At 36.1% G+C, this 19,741-nt stretch overlaps 1 protein-coding gene across 1 annotated transcript; it reads right to left on the bottom strand.

Annotated features, from left to right (window-relative positions):
- Positions 1 to 3,920: 3,920 nt before the first annotated feature.
- Positions 3,921 to 12,108, bottom strand: LOC103716585 (E3 ubiquitin protein ligase DRIP2-like). Its single transcript, XM_039129574.1, has 6 exons — positions 11,979 to 12,108; positions 10,702 to 10,801; positions 8,041 to 8,272; positions 7,642 to 7,904; positions 7,504 to 7,554; positions 3,921 to 4,183 (listed from the first exon to the last, which is right to left on the bottom strand). Exons 1-6 carry the CDS (start codon positions 12,106 to 12,108, stop codon positions 4,087 to 4,089), a joined length of 873 nt encoding a protein of 290 aa, XP_038985502.1. The 3' UTR covers positions 3,921 to 4,086.
- Positions 12,109 to 19,741: the final 7,633 nt, after the last annotated feature.

Genomic DNA, 19,741 nt, shown 5'->3' with positions numbered 1-19,741 from the left:
AATTCCGAAGAAAGACTGTTGGCAGCAGGTGGAGACATTAATAGAAGAATCAATGCTACACACCACTTTTTTCTTGATTCTCTTTATTGTTTTCTTATTTTTATGGTAGGACTTGGCACAATGGCAAGATTGCTCCAATGTGACTTAGGTGTAATATAGAAATAACTTCTCCACACAAGAAGATAAAGCCATCTGACAACTTTCTATAGTGGCGGCAGCCTCATGCATTGGGATGCCTTTTTTTGTTATTACCTCTAGTCGGGGCCTCGGGACAAGGCATGCTTGATCTAGCAAGGAAAACAACAACTAAACATCTCCTAAAACATGATTTCTCAAGTATGCAGAAATTACGACTGCCCTTCCATCGCTACATCAATGGGGAAGATGGATAAGTGGCAACACCAATCAAGCATGGAGAGTACCACTAACTTTATCAAGTTTGCAAGCCTATATCGACCTCTCCAACTTCCAAGCTTCATCATTGGCATAAAAAATGCACCCTAATTCTTTTATCAACCAACATTTGTAGTTTGAGAATTCATGCCTCAATTAGATCCTACCATTAGCTACTCTCTTTTTTCCTTGTAAAATGTCATTTTGCCTTCTCCTAATAGTATCTTAGCTCACTTCTGACTTACTTGTCACAACATAATATTGTCATTGTTTTGATTGATCAGTTATGTTAGTGCATTGTTCTCATGTTCTACTCTTCGATGGTAGTGTATCATTTGGGTCATCAAGAGCTCATTTATTGAACACTATATTGAGCACTAAGTCCACTAAATTATCTTTTGCTAGTTTGTATAATTCTAAATATCTAAATTTTTAATTAGGATTAGAAAAAGGACTAGAATGAAAGGAGAAACCTAATTATGTTTGACTATAAAATGCATCAAATTGACAAACTTATCCTTGACTATAGTCGTGACCATAAACCTAATTATGTTTGACGTAACCAATATTATTGGCAAAAATAATAACATGGTTAGGGTGTTGCTATAAGAAAAGGAGAATTTTAAGAGAGGAGAGGGCATTGGCTTTCCATGCCGTGGCACTCGTGGAACATTTCAATACAAACTCGAAGCTATTAGAGACTTTGCGATTAGGTATGTAGGAGCAAAAACCAAAAAGTTGAATTTACAAATTTGTCAGACACATATAATTGCAAACAAGATTCATTATTCCGGTATCGGACCTTGTACTGGTGCCACACTAGCATTGTGTCGGTATGGTATGTCACATAGTCTTTTGGCATACCGAGTGCCGATACGTTTCCCATACCATGTACCTGGTACTGGTACCGAATCAATCGACTTGCTCGGGCCTCTAAAAATCGTATGAGACCATACATATTCTAATCCTTGTCTAACAATTTGTAATACTTTAGCATGATGGTAGTTTTTCCATCATTTTTTCTGCAAGTATATGGACAATGTCATTTTGTTTCTCTATCAGCACATGTGAAAACACAAGGTATGATGAGTCATACCATGCTAAGTATAACTTAGTACAAACAAGATAAACGGTATGCGAATTTTTCAATTTTGTAGGTTTGGTATACATTGGAATTTGTCTCAAAATTACTTCACACTTGAGAGTAAAAATTTGGCGGGTGTGTCGACAAATATGCATCTATAAATACAATGGATATCAGCAGCAATCGGCATAGCATAGCATGCAATGTACGTATCATGCCAATGTCTTAACAACATAACATTGTATGACATTGGCTGCTTGTCAGAGTTTGGAGTTCTACCATCCCAATGCATTCTATCATCCCAACGCAACCTAGCTGGCAAGGCTCATTATGACAGCTACATATCATGGCAGCTCCAAGCTAGCGAACCATTAGCACCTTGTACATACACAAGTGAATGTCAAGAATACTTGTAAATCTTATGGTGCAAAAATATGTTGATTTGTCCGTAGTTTTTATCTCATGACATTTGTTGCCTTTTTTTCTATTGTACTCACTAGCATTTTCATTCCTCCCAAACTCCTAGTGACATGTTCACCCTGCCAATGAATATCCTAAGAAATACTTCACTAGATTATGCCTTCTATCTTTAAGTATTTGAAACAAAACATTGATATCCATGACATGATTAAAAGTTAAGTCCTTACATAAATATTATTTATCAAGATAACCTTATCCATAACGTAAATTAAGGCTAAAATTCTATAGGATATATATCAAATATCAATGTATCCATATCCATTTCTGTTTTTATTTAACAGATATGGATAGGAATTCAAATATCAATGGATGCTAAAATTCACATCAATGCTTCTTTTAAATGGATAAAATATAAATGGATGGATAGGATCCATTTCTCTCTCTCCCTCTCTTGGCCTCTCTCCCTCTCCCCTCCTTGCTTCCTTTTTCTCCCTCCCTCCCTCTCCCTCCCCCCCCTCTCTCTCTCCTTTCCTCACTCCTCTCTCTTCTCTATTTTGCTGGATTTCTCGAACCAAAGGGTAAAACGTGCCGGTCCCTCCTTGGTATGGCTCAATACACCTCAAACTAAGTGGTTCAGGGAGGTACAATATTCCATGGTGTGGATGAATTTAAAGGATTAGATTAGGATAAAATCATAGAATTTGCATCAAAAGATAGGATAGTAGCAAGAAGATTCTAAAGGATCTCAAGATTAATAAGCGAGTCCATAGTCAACATATGGTTGATATTCAACAAATAGTAAAAGCATATGTAAGGGTCTTTTTGGGTGCCTGGGTAAGCTACTTGCCTAATATGCCATATTTGGTGCAAGTTAGCAAGACGTTGGTTGAAGAGAGAATATTGGAGATGGCCTTTTTTTTCTAACTACAAGAACTTTGTTTTGGGTTTTAAGCGGTAATAATAATCACCTCTAAAATCAAATTGGTTCTCTTAAAGGAAATAAGAATTAATTCCCAATATAAACTCTCCTTTGGTGGTTCCGATTTCATTTACAAACTACGTAATTTTTTAACTACATCTCTAAGTGGAAGTGTCCCCAGAAGATTTTATCGAATTGATAAAATCTTTTGGCATCCAAATAGACCCTAAGAAAACTTTTGTCTATTTCAATAGAATATCAACCAATTTGTGAAAAGTGAATTGTTAATAGATGCCTTGGGCACATTACTTGAGGTCATCACCCTTGCTAAGTAGTGATGATGCATTATATTTCTATTAATAATTTTAACTACAATTCAAATATGTTATTTTAGTTATCAATTACCCTTTCTAGATTTGATTTCTAAACTATCCTAAAAAATCGCTCCAATCAATTCTTGTGTTGTACTCATTCCTTTTTTTTCACTCATTCCTTCTCTTTGTCACCACGAGTGGTTGAAGTTTTGAGTATTTTTCCAATGATCCTTTTTCATGCACACCAAAAGTTCTATCATGTTGCATGAGGAGATTGGTGTACATTCTAGAGATTTGCAGAATACACATGGGTAGTGAGATGTGGAGTTGCCAAGCCACTATAAATGGGCCCAAGGAACTTTCTATGTGCAAATAATGGGCACTCCATAACATTTTACTAAAATTTATTCTAATGAAGCATAGATGGCAAATATAAAGTTATTTATTAGGAGATTTAATTGCAGATAATTTATATTAGGAGATACAAATTGTTCGTAGAAAACTGGTTTGTTCTCTAATTAAATTTTTGATGCATCATTTTTGATAGTTCGGGCATTCCTCTTAGTAAATGCCTCATTCCTCTTAATAAATGCTCCTGAGGCATTTACTAACAATAAGTCAGGAACGTTATAAAAATAGATGAAATAAAAAAGAGTCAATGAGTAAATGACAGTTGATATATGTGAATGATGCCTTCAGTAAAACTTACAGTTTTTTCTCCAACAATAAAGATAAAACTAAACTAGCTGATATGCTACCTGAAATAGCATTTTATGAACATTTTCATCAAGTATGCATGACTTCTAGATTTAGTTGAGAATTCTTAAGTACTCTTTTTTGTTAATGGAACCAAAAGGACCCAAAAGTCAAAAATCCAATGATCATTTTAGGACAAAATGTGTAACCACTATCTATAATATAAGTACCTAAAATCAGAATCAGCATGATGTATTGCTTCAAGAAGAAAATTGAAAACTCACCTCAGATTCATTTGCAATGTGAAGTTTCCTCGCCAGATACTTTTGGATAGAAGAAACAGGTAGATTGCCATCTCTATAACAAAAAAATCATTAACATGTCTTCATGACTGCACTAAATAGCTATGAACTAGGTATCTCAGGTTGAAATATGATTTCAGAAATCAAACACGATAACTAGAAAAAGTAAAATAATAATTTAAGAAATATATAAACAATATCCTTGCCTACGAACAGACAAATGTATTGTCCAGAACAACATATAGTAGTCTCCTTGGCTGTAGTATTTGGTTCCATGAATATACTTTTGAAGACTATCAACCTACTCATGCATGGCGCAATGCCTATAAGAAGTTGTGAAAGATAGGTTTCAGAGGTGCATATGGCAGATTTTGATGGTCACAAAAATTTCTGTGACCTCCAGAATGAGTAATTTGAAGTGGAAATGCCTGATGCAGAGCGTTATGGGACAATAGAAAATATCCTGATAAAGTTTAAGTAATGTGATGTTTTAATAATGTCATTTTTTGTCGCTAAATACAGGTTTTAGAAAAACTAGAATATGAAAAGACTGTTAGGGGGATGTAATCTTCATCAGGATATATTCAGAAACCTTCTTTTTCTTGTTTTTTAGATTCACAGATGTAGGCATCCCAAATGGCATTGATGTCTATATATGGGGAAATATATGGAAGGAAATGTAAGTGGTTGGATTGAATCAAGAAGTGGCATCTTGTCATTTACTTTTTCCTGCTATCTTTCTCACTAGAGGGTGGGTTACAGAAGGTGGTTGGGCTTCCTTTCTCTTTTCCTTGATCACAATAGAAAGACCATTGAAAGTATTGAATCCCATTAAGATCCTCTTTCTCCTTTAGGTGATTCCCTATGGAGGTCATTGTTCCAACAAAACTGTAGGTGTGAGAAAATAACATAAATTTTTGCTTAAACAAATTAAAAGGAGCGGCCAAAAAGTAATTGGATATCTTTTGGCCTCATTTTGATGTGTCACAGATCAAAGTAAAATCATTTGTTTAGCAAAACACCTTGTTCGTGATGTGTTTCAAGTAAAACCATTTGAATTTGATCTTACTTTATCATTGTGCTTAGTAAACATAATTCATAATTAATGCTTGTGGATACAAAGTATTGTAAGTTATGAAGTAGGCTATATATGAATCTTAACAACACGCTTATGAAAAATATTGGAACCAATTTGTCCCAAATTATTTAATTCTGAGGATTCCTTTGAAGTTCACCACTACTTTATTTTCCATTCATAATAAGATTTTTTTATTCTTTATTAACTACTGTCTTTATAGAATTATCCTGCCAATCCAAATAATCAAAAATAAACAAATTGCTGATACATTTAAATCAACACTTTTATATAGTAACGAGGATATGAAATCTACTAATGGAGACCACCTTTAGTGGTCTATAACATTAATTGCCGATATTTATCTCAAGGCTCTATGATGCATGCTACATAAAAAACTTGTCTGTTGATGGTTGAAGAGGCTGATACATTTCAAATAAGGCTTTTAGATATTGATGAGAATATAAAAGCCACTGAGCCCAACCTTTAGCCTTTGATTTAGATTATTAATAGTCAATGGTTAGGTTAAGGCTCGATCATGAATGCTACTTATGATTCTTTTGGTGATGTTTGATGAGTCATACGTGCCACAGAACATTAAATGGGCACCATCAAAGTTCTACAAATTAAAATTATGAAATGAAGCCAAAAAATAATAAACAATCTTGAGAATTTTTAATTTGCTACTTAAGCATCAAATTAGAATTTATTCATTTCACAGTAGTAATGTAAAATGGTGTGATAATTTATGTGATAGATTGGGTTCAAAATAAGGTGACATGAAATTTGTAAACAAGGTAAAATAAGGTACTTTATGCTAAGTTGCAGGATCCAGGTAACTCAGCCTACAATGCAGTTTTAGTGAAAATAGGAACTAAAATGAGAATCCAGTCTAGCGGATGACAAGAAGCAAAGAAGGGTTCAGTTTTGTTACTAGGATTTATTATACACAAGTATGGAGATATAGACTAAAAGTCTAAAACATACATCATAGAGTTAGAGATTGATTGATCAAGTGAATAATACTTTTTGCGATGTTATGCAACCAATCTAAAGTGAAAAGCCTGTAAAATAGTATAAGGCCCACAATGTTGGATGGCACAAAATGAAGGGCAATTGGGACAGTACCGAAGAAAAAGTTATATGTAGCAATATTACAAAAGTGGAGATGGACGGGTGACACAAAGGTACTCCACCACCCTTTGAGATGGCATGGGCTTGTAAAATGATTCAAGGAGAAACAAGTAAGGAGAGGTACTCCAATCTTTGTTAGAAGATTCTTGAAGAATAGGAGCTAGAAGACATAGTAGTGAAAAAGAACTTACAGTAACACCCAAAGTAGCACTAAATAGAAAAAATTGACAAATGAAAATTCATAAAGCTAAATCAGAATAGTTAGGACAATAGTCAGTGGTAATTGTTATACATATTATATGAAACGGACCAAAAATTGATTCATTTCCATTACATTTACCTTATCACACTAGAAAATGGAACATGACCTTAATAGTACCTAGAATGCTAAGGAAATGGGGAACCTGTTTTGAGGCATTGAGTTTCTTAATATATCTAGGCTTCATAATATAGGGCAATCAAAAGGAGAATTTTAGTGTGGGTGTATTTAGTGTGCGGTAAGGAAGGAATGTCATAAATGCCTATGATATCTTAATCACTATCCCAGCATTAGGAAACAATATGGCTGGGAGGAAAATTCTGAAATTCCCAAGGTGGAGAATTTGCCAATGGTTTTGAAACAACTCAAATAATTCAAAAAATAGAAAGAACTCAAAAAAAAAAAAAAAATCAAAAACAATCATGGGAAAGGCTAAAACAAGAGATCATTATGGAGTTGTTTAACACAAAAGAGTAAAGAGAGAGCTAACTATAGGCAATGGCTTCGGCATATCAATGTCAGATATAGTAGGCCTAAGGGACGAGGATTCTTGAATACGGGTCGAGAGGTTAAAAAAAGGGTGGGATAGAAGATCACTTGGATGGCTGTAACAAAAAGAGATTTACATAGATCCTCATGTTTAAGAACCTGACATTAGGTAGACGGATCTCAAAGTATTATCCAGAAGGTGTAATTAGGTTCATTAATTACATTATATGCTATAACTAAACATGCCATTGCACAGTACATAAACAAGCCAATAGGAAATTATCAACAAAAGTTAGGCAAAAGATAATTATTTAAATATCAAAAGAAAAAAATGATCAGTAAAAATAACAGTCAAGGATGCAAAAGGGACATTGGAAACATATGCTCCTGACTCTGTAATGGGAGAAAGTGTACTCACGTAAGCCTCAAGTATCTTGCAGGTGACTGGTACAGCGAGGAGCCTTCTTCCCTAAAACCATTTTAAACATATCAGAAAGATGATAGAGACTAAAACATGATCATAAGCATGGCTCATAGCAAAGTAACAGTATCTCACAGGTCAGCAGCAGCAACTAAAGAAAAACAATATTGGTTTAGCTGTTCTTTAGCTGAGGTTCCCAGCTCCCTCCTCCTTTGGCTAGCTCCTTCTAACCTTTGAGCTCTGGCCACCACCGAAGAAATGGTGACTTCAGTGTCAGGACCACTGACCTGATCTGCTTCAACAACAGGAGTTCTTTGCTCAGGCCTGTCCAGATATGATTCTTCATTCTCTCTGTCTTCATTGGATGCCTGAATGGATGATTCAGCATCGGAATTATTCTGTACCGAAACAGAGTCACTCTCAGAATCAATGCAAAGAGCCAAATAGGTGGTAGTAATCAAAACCAGGGCTAAGGAGTGACTAAAGTTTTTGAAATTACTTATTACAATGAACTCGTGATTTTAGTTCCTTTACCTGCCTCCTGGTTTGAGTCGTCTTTCTTCGAGTCGCAAATGAATTTGAGCTTTCAGCTTGGACTTCACCATGGCTTGCGACTCGAGGAGTTTCTGCTACCAATGAACAAAGTGATCTTTTCTTTCTTCTGACGGGCAGTGGAACAGAAGGGACTTCAAGAGTCCCAGCATCTTCCTTTTCCTTTTTAGATGGAAATATTTTTTCCCTTATTTCCTGTATATTGTGATCAGGCCTGCATATGATCAAGTAGTAAATGAGCTTAAAGTTGCATATCGGCACAAATTTATAAATGAAGTTCTATAAATTGCACCGCATATATAGCAGCGCAGAACGAAATAGCATCATACAAAATTTTGGATGCATAGCCTAGAGATGCTTGAATATGTTACAAATATCCACAAGGTTTCAATACATTCTCACATTTCCCTGATAATAATAAACAAGATATCCCTTCATGTAGAACCAATGTACTAATAGGATGATCAGATGTCTTTACTGTTTATCAAAGCAATTGACCAGCTGAAAAAGGATAATTGCCAATATTTTGGACATAAAAGGTAAACCAGAGAAAGGTTCATTAAGAAGCAACAATGTTATTTACATAGGACAAATTGTGCAGAACTTAAATAAGCATGTTTTAGGTCTGGAAAACAAGCATACAACTTAATCAGTACAGCTAAACTGGAGTCCATAAATGCCAGATCCAGTGTTTTTTGACCACGTAATAGTATTATTCCTTTCATTGCAATATTTGTCTTTGCTAGTGTCCCAAAAAATTAATGCCTATCACAAGTTTGATCCTTGATGATATCATATTTGCCCACAGGCACCATAACATATTTATGATCTTCCCATGATTGAAACATATAGGGCAAGGTGAATTCTGTAACAACTCTTGCAACCTCTATTAGGAATCACATAGAAATAAGGGACCATGGCGGCCCTAAATTTTTGAAGTTCTTTCCTATCCCTTATGATCAATACAAGTGGACCTCCTAACTTACGGCCCCTTTTTCCTACTCTCTCTCTCTCTCTCTCTCTCTCTCTCATCTTTATCTGTTGGTTGCTGCTTCTAATTGGAAACATACTATCTAATAACAATGCAATGAACCTAGCCTTCACAAAATCTTCCATGTAATCTTTCGTATGTTAATCCCTTCTCTCTCTCCCTCTTTCTATCTCTTTAAATAAATATATACAAAAGGTCTCCTTCCCCCTCTCTCTTTCTCTCTAAAATATATATATATATATATATATATATATATATATATATATATATATATAAGAAAACTCTTATTATTAAAAAACTAGAAAAAGGAAACCTATATTGTCCAAGACTCTTATGCCACCACAACATGACCGAACTCGTCGTCCCCTTTGAATTATCCCCTCCTCTCTCTCAGAAGTTAGAAAAACTATAGATTTCCTTTTCATCATCTAAGTCCTTTTTCCAAATGTTTATTTGGGTGCCAAGATGATCTACTCAGAAAAAATATGCGGTTTTGTTGTTTGTCTTAATCAAATATGCTATTATGCTATGTTCCATTAATGGTCTCTTGTTTTTTGTGCTATTGTCTAGCAACATCTATTTGAATATTAAAGAATTTCTGCTTCAACTATGATCATAGTGTTCGAAATAATATGCTTAAATAGAATTTACTTTGGTTTCGATTAATGTTTTGATCTGCCAGTAAATATGCAAAGCTCTTGTAGTTAACCATATTAAAGAATAAACAATAGAATGACCATTAAAATCTGATAATCTAAGCATACAAATTTTGTAATAACTTATGATATCATGAATCTAAGGACTTTCATTCTTGCAGCACTCTAGTCTATATTGGAGATTATTTAATGGAGAAGAAAAGCAAGTGATCATTATTAGTAGCAATTCTAACATAGTAGACATAATCTTCTACTTAGGTTAATACACCTGCTTCAGGATCTTCCTGCAATCTCGAACATGCACCGCTTCCTAAGAGCTTTCATACTTAATATATTTATTTTACAACTAAGTTTTGTTATTCTCCTTTGCAGGCATTCTACTTCTTGTTTGGAAATCAAATATTTTCATGGTACTAGATTCCATTTCCTATCTTTGGGGTGCAAAGGGGCCGAGCGAGCTATCAAGCTTCTCAGTCTCAGCTCAATATATACTAGGGTTTCTCAAGCTCACTTTAAGCTCGAGCCAAGCAAAAGTTATTCAAGCTCAGTTCTTGTAAGCTCTTGAGATGAACTTTCTTTACTTCTGCAAGTAGTTTATGTTGAAGTAAACAAGCCAAGCACTCAAAATTGTTTGAGCTTGGCCCCTTTTCTAACTAAGTTGAGCCTGAGGAAGAGGATCTTGCACTGCCTCATTCTCAGAAGTTAAGAGAGCATACAAAACACTCATCAGAGCAATGGCAGTAATATTATAGAGGAGGTTTAATCTCCAAAGCTCACATGGCCAAGCTCATATAATCAGATCATCAAATTAACCAGAGCCTAATGGGAAGTAATTAGATTAACTTTATTCTGCAGAATGACAATGGCATCAATAGTTCATTTCTTAATGCAAAGGAAGAAGGCTGAAATAACAAAAGAATATTACTGCATCAATTAACATTACAAAATTGACATAAATTGCAAGTACACCAACATGCCAATAGATAAAAGGTTTACCTGAGCTTTTCGAATGGATTGCAACCAAGATCAATATTACATACGGGGCAATGGGATACCTCCTCATCAGCAAGCTTCTCAAATATACACTTTTTGCAAACTGCTTGGAGGATAGAAAAAAGAGGAGTCATATACATACATGCATACATACATATATACATATGTATGTAAGGAAAATTTGTCTATTAATATGTAATATAAATTTCTTGAAGGATGGCACAAGTTTATGTTAAAAACAAAATAGAGAGAGAGAGAGAGATAGAATGATTATAATATTTGGCAATTTATATCCTGAATGAACAAAGGAAAACCAAGATAACAAATTTAAATGTGATATTTGGTCTAATGTTCTATGCAAGAACTTCTTGAAATGGAATAGTGATACAAATGAATTGGCAATGCTAACCAAACTCAACAAGAAGATAAAACTGAAGTTTAAGTATTGATATTAATTGGCATTTGATTTGATTTGAACTATTTAATTTGAAGTGGAAAAAAATTAGAACATTGTGACAAAATGCATGGAAAGACCCAGTAGTAAACAACAAATAATTCAAGATCTACAGATGTTCCAAAATCACTTAGAAGATCACCAAGTACTGAATCTTTACTAAAATTCATCAATGATGATACCACTTATAGACACTAGTTATAGAATGAAATCATAAAATCAAAAAAAAAAAAAGGAAAAAAACACTGATCTATATTTGGGATGGAAAATGGCTTTAAGTTTAAGATAATCAGATCTATATTCGTTACAGAGAAAAGAAAGCTAGTCAAATGAAATCATGTAGTCATCCAAAAAAAAAAAATCGTATGAGATAATGTATTTTAAAAACTATCAACCAACACATGCTTTAAACTTCTTTTTTTCCTTTCCTACCAAAAACTCATGATAAATCTTAAAGCCTAAATGCGGCAGCTTGATAGATCAAATACAACACAATTGAAGAACACAAATAAAAAAATCAATGCATGTAATCCCGCAAGCTTAGGCAGAAGTGTTATGAAACAATATATCATAAAAAAACATCTTTTTTTATCCAATTCCATATGAAAAAATGAAGTCTTGAATCAAACAAAACTGAATACAATTAGAAAAAATAGTAGAATCCACTGATACAAGAGAAATGAGATCAATGAACTAAAAACAACAACAATCTGTTGCCCCAAAATTCCAAAAATCATCGATCAATTGGATCAGAAAAAAGAAAATAGATTCGAAAAATGAGACGGCTCGTGATCAGAGAAGTAGGCGAGGGAGGAGGGAGACTCACAAATATGGAGGCATTCAGAGATCGCGGTAGCATCTGTAACAAGCTTGTGGCAGATTTGGCACGTCATGCAGGCCTCCAAAAGGTCCCGCCTAATCTTGAGAACTCCCATCTCAAGAGCAGTGCTCGCCATCTTCTGCACGACTGTCTCACTTTGACTCGCCGAAGGCGCGATTTGGGGGCGTCAAGGGGTGCACGTTAACCGTGAGACACCGGAGAGGGGGAGAGCGCAAGTGGGTAGGAGGAGAGAAGAAGAGGCAAGTTGGGATTTTTTACAGTGAGAAGCGAGGGTGGAACGTCGAGAAGAGAGGCGAAGGAGAGGAAGGAAGGGGTTATAGGTGGGATTGGGAGTGTGAATTGGCCTCGGGGAGTGGAGGAGGAGGAGGGGGGGGAGGTCGGATTCAACGAGGATAGGAGGAGGAGGGGGTATAAAAAGGGAGTGTGAGAGTTTTTTCTTATTGTTTCTTTTTGGCATCATTGCGACAACATAAAATGATGTGGCATCGAGGAGAGTTGAAGTGCCCTCTGGGGACAGCAAGTGGATTGTCGGCTATTGGCGACTGAGGGTGTGACTACCTGGTATGAATTCGACCCAACTTGTAACAGATCCGCTAACCCGTTTAATTTTTTCGGGGTCGTCTAGTCTGGGTTTTTATCGTATGAGTAGGCTATTTTAGAGAGGTTTTGGACTATTTATGGCACAACTTATTCAAAATTTATTTTGCTACAAAAAATAATTTAAATTAATTAACAATTAAATGATTTTCCAACTTGTGTTTTAAAAGAAGTCATGCTCTAGAACATGTCCAAACTCCAAAAACAATCACCTTAATTGTGCATGTTTATTTACTATTTAAAATATTATATGTATGTGTTAGGATACAAAGAAATCTATTTGTCATTTTAGAACTATAAAATATTATAATAGGATAATTTTGTTGAAGGATGTTTGTGCTAAACAAAAGGTAATAAATAGCATTCCAAGATATTCTAAAGAGGATTAATTGAATTTAGTATGGGAAACTTCGCGATATTCAAAGGATATCTTTTCCAGTCAACCAAATGATAAATATTATAACGTGCCACAGTAAATTTCTTTTATAATACTACTGTGCTACCTTATTTGTCTACAATTTTTTCTTATTTTATGATAATTCTCGCTCAAAAAGAGCAAGGAATGAGCTTAGGTGAAAAAAGGAAAGATAATCTTTAGACATAATAACTTTGAGTTCAGAAGGAGATAAGTATATATTAAATTTCTGTTGTTGTTTTTGCATGTAACATTGAAGATTTACTAAACCACAAAAGCTGGCTAAACCACCCAAATCCTCATTTATAAAAAAATAAATGGGGCCCAAGTGAGAAAATGACAAAAAATCTTCAGAGTACCAAAAGAGATATGCATTTATTAAGTTTTTATTATTGTCATCACATATAATATTAAAAACCGCTAAACCACAAACAACAGTTAAAACCAAGCAAATTCTCACATAGTAATAAAAAAGAAAGAAGACTATGTAAGTCAAGGAAAGACAATCTCTCGAATAGTATCTTTCAATGCAAAAGAAGAAAAGCATATATTCAATTTTTACTATTATCATTGCATATGGTACTGGGATTGCTAAACCATGAACAGCAGCTATGCCCACCAAATTCTCATTTGAAAAAAGAAAGAAATCTAGGTGAGAAAAGAAAAGATAATCTCCAAAATACCATATTTGAGTACAAAAGGAGATAAGTATATATTAATGTTTTACTATCATTGCATTTAATACTGTGGACTGCTAAATCATAAACAACGGCTAAATCTGCCAAATTCTCATTTGAAAACAAAAAGGAAACTCGGTAATAAAAGAAAAGGTAATCAACTTTGAGTTCAAAAAAGGGAAGCATATATTAACGTTTCATTATTGTCCTTACATATAATACCAAGGACTGCAAAACCAAAACAGCTACTAAACCAACCAAACTCCCATTTTTCTTTTTTTAAAAAAAAGAATAAGAAAGGAGCCTAGCTGAGAAAAGGAAAGATAATCTCTAGAATAGTATCTTTCAATTCAGAAGGACATCAACATATAGATATCAGCATATATTAACTTTCTATTATTGTCATTGCATATAATATTGGGGACTGCTAAACCATAAACATCAGTAACGCCCACCAATTCTCACTTCAAAGAAAAAGAACCTAGGTAAGGAAAAGAAACAAAATCTCCAGAATAGGAACTTCCAATTCAATAAGAGAAAAGTGTATTTAAATTTTTTTATTGTTGTCGTTGCATATAATACTAAAAATTGCACAACTACAAACAACTGCTAACCAATCAAATTCGCAAAAAGAAAAAGAAAAGGAGAACTAGTGAGAAAAAGGAAAGATGCCACTAGAATAGTAATTTTGAGTTTAAAAGACGATAAGCATATATTAACTTTCTATTGTTATTGTTGCATGCAATACTAAAGACTACAAAACCAAAAATAGTAACCAAACTAACCAAGCTCTCATTTAAAAAAAAATGAAAGGAGCATAAGTGAGAAAAGGAAAGATATTTCAGAATAATATCTTTCAGTTCAAAAGGCGGTAAGCGTATATTAAATTTTGATTATTATCATTGCATGTAATATTAGGGGGCACTAAAACATAGGCACTAGCTAAACCCAACAAATTTTCACTTAAAAAAAGTGAAAGGAATCTAGGCGAGAAAAAGATAATTTTCAGAATACAATTTTTGAGTTCAAAAGGAGATAAGCATATATTAATGTTCCATTGATAAGCATATATTAAGGAGATAAGTAATGTCTCCAAATTTTCAATGCAAACACAACAATAGCAAGTTCAAGATTATGAGTGGGGCAATTTTTTTCATATGGCTTTAACTGTCGAGAGACATAAGTAATCATCTTATCACTCCACATCAACACACAACCCAATTCTTTCTTTGAAGCATTACTATAGATGATAAAACCATCACCACTAATAGGAAGGGTGAGGATAGGGGTTGACACTAAATGTTGCTTAAGCTCCTGGAAGCTCAGTTCACATTTATCTGACCACTCAAACTTAACTCCTTTATGAGTTAGTCAAGTTAAAGGTACAACATGAAAGAAAAATTCTCAACAAACCGTCTATAATAACCAGCTAGGCCCAACAAACTACGAATCTCAGAAATACTATTCGGCCTGCTCCAGTTGACCACTGCTTCTACCTTCTTTGGATCCATATATATTTTCTTTTTAGATATCACATGCCCTAGAAATATCACATTGTCCAACCAGAATTCGTTTTTCTTCAATTTACCATACAACCGTTCCTATCTTAGAGTTTCTAGAATTATCCACAAATGCTGCTTGTGCTCGGCCTGACTTGTAGAGTAAATTAGAATATCATCAATAAAGACAACAACAAATTTGTCTAAAAAGGATTTAAATATACTATTCATCAGATCTATAAAAGTTGCAGGGGTATTTGTCAGCCCAAAGGATATGACCAAAAATTCATAGTGCTCGTACCACGTACGTAAAGCAAGTTTAGGCGTATCCTCTACCCTTATCTTCAATTGATGGTACCCATGATGAAAATCAATCTTGGAGAATACCTAAGCACTTTTTAACTGATCAAACAGCTCATCAATCATTGGTAAAGGATACTTTTTCTTTATTATCAATTTATTTATCTTCTGATAATCAATACATAACCTCATACTACCATCCTTCTTCTTTACAAATAATACTAGAGCTTTTCAACGTAAAACATTAGGTCTAATGAAGTCTTTACCAAGAAAATCTTGCAACCGCTCCTTTAATTCCTTCATTTTATAGGGGGCCTTAAAAATTGGTGTGGTTTGGAAAATCAAATCAATTGCAAATTCATTTTTTCTATCTGGTGGCAAACTAAGGAGATCTTCTGAAAAGACACCCGGGTATTCCTTCACTATTGTGATATCCTCCAATCTTTGGTTTGATTGTCTAGTATCAACTACTATGGCAATATACGCCATACTCCCCTTTCTGAGTACCTGCTGTATTTGTATAGTAGAGACAACTCGAGAAAAAGTATAAGCACCACTACCCATAAAGCTAAATTCTGTATCACTAGGGATTTGAAAGTTTACCCATGTGGAGTGATTGATTAAAACCCTATTTGATTTTGATGAGTTCAAAGCATTTGAGTATATTTCTTGTTTACTAATGAATTCAATTAAGTATTTTCAGTGAAAATCTTCTCTAAGTGTCTCTAGACTTGGTTCATAGTATTTTGGATAAGTTAAGAAGTCAGCTTGAACCAAAGTCTGAGACTCGAGTCGACTCCAGAGTATCACGAGTCGACTCCAAGCGTATCAAGTTCACCGGCACGGGCTCGAGTCGACTCCGGATCGGTACGAGTCGACTCCGACTGAGAACAGACAGACGAACAGAAAGCTTCAATTCAAAATCTGTCAGCGAGTCGACTCCCGAAGTGCGCGAGTCGACTCCAATGTTTACCGAGTCGACTCCGGAGAAGTATGAGTCGACTCCAAGGAGTCACAGGCAGAAAAGTCAGAGAGCAGTTTTCGGGTCTGAGATTCGAGTCGACTCCAGTGGAACGCGAGTCGACTCCGATGGTTGGCAAGTCGACTCCAAAGAAAGTGAGAGTCGACTCTCAGAGGAACACAAGGAAAAAAGACATAAAGCATTTTGCGGACTCTGAGATTCGAGTCAACTGTTGGAAACCTGCCCATGCCGCTGATATTTCAAAAATTTTCAGATGGCAGCGGAATCGGCATGCGCGAGTTCGACGTTCATCGCATGAACGTTGTTTCGAGACCTTTCGTAATTAGGTAAGAATTAAAACTTTTAAAACTACTAGGAAGATCAAATCTTCACCTTGCGCGGGTAGATGATCACCGCGAATCTGAATTCGTGGTTTTAGGAAGAGGGTTCGCTTGAAGCCGTTCAAACGTCCGGCCTCTACGGGTATCCACACGAAGTAGAGAACCGATCAAAGCTTTCTTGTCTTCCCGGGGTGCTAGCTCCCTTGCAAAGACTCCTTTGATGGCTGATCTCTTCTCTTTCTTTCAACTCTTGAAAGTGCTTGAGAGGAGGAAGAAGAAGGATGAAGAAGAGGAAGTAGATGAACCCCTGCACAGCCTTCTTTCTGTTGCTTGCGCTGGATGAAGAAAAGGAAGAGGAGGAGGCCGCCAACACTTGGAGGTTCCTTCTTTCTTGCTTGCGGCTGCAACTAAGAGGGAGGAAGAGGGTGGCCACGGCACAAGGGAAGAGGGCTCCAATGCTTAGGGCGCCGGCCTCATGGTGCTTCTTATAGCTATCAAGGGCTCCTCCAAAGTTGGAGCCCTAGATAACTTTCCAAAGAAAGAAGGGGGCGCCGGCCCTAGCTCCTCTCTTCTTGTCGCCCCAAGCAATTGGAGAGGGGCTGATGCCCCTCTTAGTTGGTTAACCTAATCCTCTTCCAAAGAGGATTAGGTGCCTCTCTCATGGTTTCATCCTAATCTAATTAGGATTAGCCAATTTGGGTTCAATCTATGCTAGTCCCAATCTAATTAGGACTTGAATGGATCATGACTCAATTGAACTCTTCAATCCTAATCCAATTAGGAGTCATGTTGATTCATTAGATTAATAATTAATTAGGACTTAAGGAATCCTAATCCAATTAGGATTTGTTTAATTTTAGTCCTAATCCAATTAGGACTCTATTTGAATCCGAAGTCCTAATCCAATTAGGATTTCTAGGAATCCTACTCCAAGTAGGAATCCAATTTTAATTCAAAACTCCTAATCTCATTAGGATTGAGGAATCCTATTCCAAATAGGAATGCCAGTCCTAATCCAATTAAAACTCTAGGTATCCTACCCGAAGTAGGATTCTTGTTTCAAGTCCAATTAATTAATTCCTTTTCCTTCTTCAACTTCTTATCAATCAAATTGATTTCTTGTGATTCCTAATCACGATTTCAACCATCGGATCGGTCAATACTTCTAGTGTGTGTGACCCCATAGGTTCTATTCTGACTGGTAGTGAGATATATTGTGATCTCTATCACTATATCATTGAAAACTCCTTTCAATGGGTTGGAACGATTCCAACTCAACTCATTAGGGTTTATCGATCATCAAGATAATCCCTATGAGTCCCACCATCCACCAGTGACACCTAGCAGCATGTAGTGGCTACCCAGCAGAATGGAATGATGAACCTCTAGGTGCAGTTAACATGTGATACAGTCCTACTATCGTGGATCCCTACAGGACGGAGGTCATGGACAACTCGTCAAACCCCATCGTCTGTCATATGTCAAGATTTATTCGACTTGAGTTCGATAGTGGAAAACTCTTTCTCCACTTTACTGCCCTGGCCAAGGTCTTAGAACTCAGTCTAACAAATCACATAGGATCACTCCTCTTCTATCAAGGTCGATAGATTCCTTATAGGTGCATACCCTACTCCTACAGTGAACCTACTGCAGCCAATCTACACTGCATGGACCCATATGGCTAGAGACCATGTATGTGTGCAGTCAAACTACAATAACCTCACTGTGAGTAGCCGAAGCACCGCAGGTCAAAGGACCAGTCACACTACTGCAACATCAAGTAAGTCACTGACGAGTGGATAGACATCCAAGTGACTTCTTGTCTTGGTCACGCTCAGTACCCTTGTTCTCTAACAAGCACCTGCACTATCACTTCAGTGTTCCTACACTGTGGACTCAAGTCTCGTCCATCCAGAAGGAAAGTGATCTGTGCACTGATCGGATCGATCACCGTCCTCGTGATGATCCATTGATCAGGAGCATTTAGAAATTAATCACCAATGATACATGGCTCAAATTCTCAACTCTTGAGAATATGTATCATCATCTTATTAATTTCTTGGACGATTCATAGACACATAAACAATATGAATGAAAAAGATGCCTTTTATTTATTCAATAATAAATAGTCAAGTACAAAATTATGTCCCTAGAATCAACAATGTGTCAGCCAAATTGGCTTCTAGGGCATACATCTAACAATCTCCCACTTGCACTAAAGCCAATTGGTCATATATCTTAGGCCCATCTTATCAAGGTGGGCTTCAGTCTTTTGCTGACTCAGCTGCTTAGTGAACGGGTCTACCACGTTATCCGCGGAGTCTACTCTCTGCACCTCTACATATTTCTTCTCCACATAGTCGCGTATGAGGTGAAAGCGCCGCTCTATATGCTTAGACTTCTGATGAGACCTTGGCTCCTTAGCAAGGGCTATGGCGCCATTGTTATCGCAGTAGAGTGTTATGGCATCTGATGTCATCACATCCAGCTCTGCAATGAATTTCTTGAACCAGAAGCCTTCCTTAGCAGCTTCAGAGGCGGCGATGTATTCGGCTTCCATAGTAGAATCAGCAATGATCGGTTGTTTAGAACTCTTCCAATTCACCGTACCACCATTGCACAAGAACACGTATCCAGATGTTGACTTCCTGTCATCGACATCAGTCATGAAGTCTGAATCTGTGTACCCTTCTACCTTTAACTCTGATGATCCTCCAAAAACCAAGAATAAATCTTTAGTTCTTCTCAAGTACTTAAGAATATTCTTCACAGCTGTCCAGTGTTCCTTGCCTGGATCCGACTGATATCTGCTTGTGACACTCACAGCAAGAGCTATATCAGGTTGTGCACACAGCATGGCATACATGAGGCTTCCTATTGCCGATGCATAGAGAATCTTCCTCATGTGTTGAATCTCTTCAGATGTGTTGGGGCACATCTTCTTGGAGAGATGAATTC

Source organism: Phoenix dactylifera, chromosome 8 (genome assembly GCF_009389715.1).
Source record: "Phoenix dactylifera cultivar Barhee BC4 chromosome 8, palm_55x_up_171113_PBpolish2nd_filt_p, whole genome shotgun sequence".
In the NCBI taxonomy this organism is placed as follows: Eukaryota; Viridiplantae; Streptophyta; class Magnoliopsida; order Arecales; family Arecaceae; genus Phoenix; species Phoenix dactylifera.
This window is presented reverse-complemented; position numbering and strand designations above follow the sequence as displayed.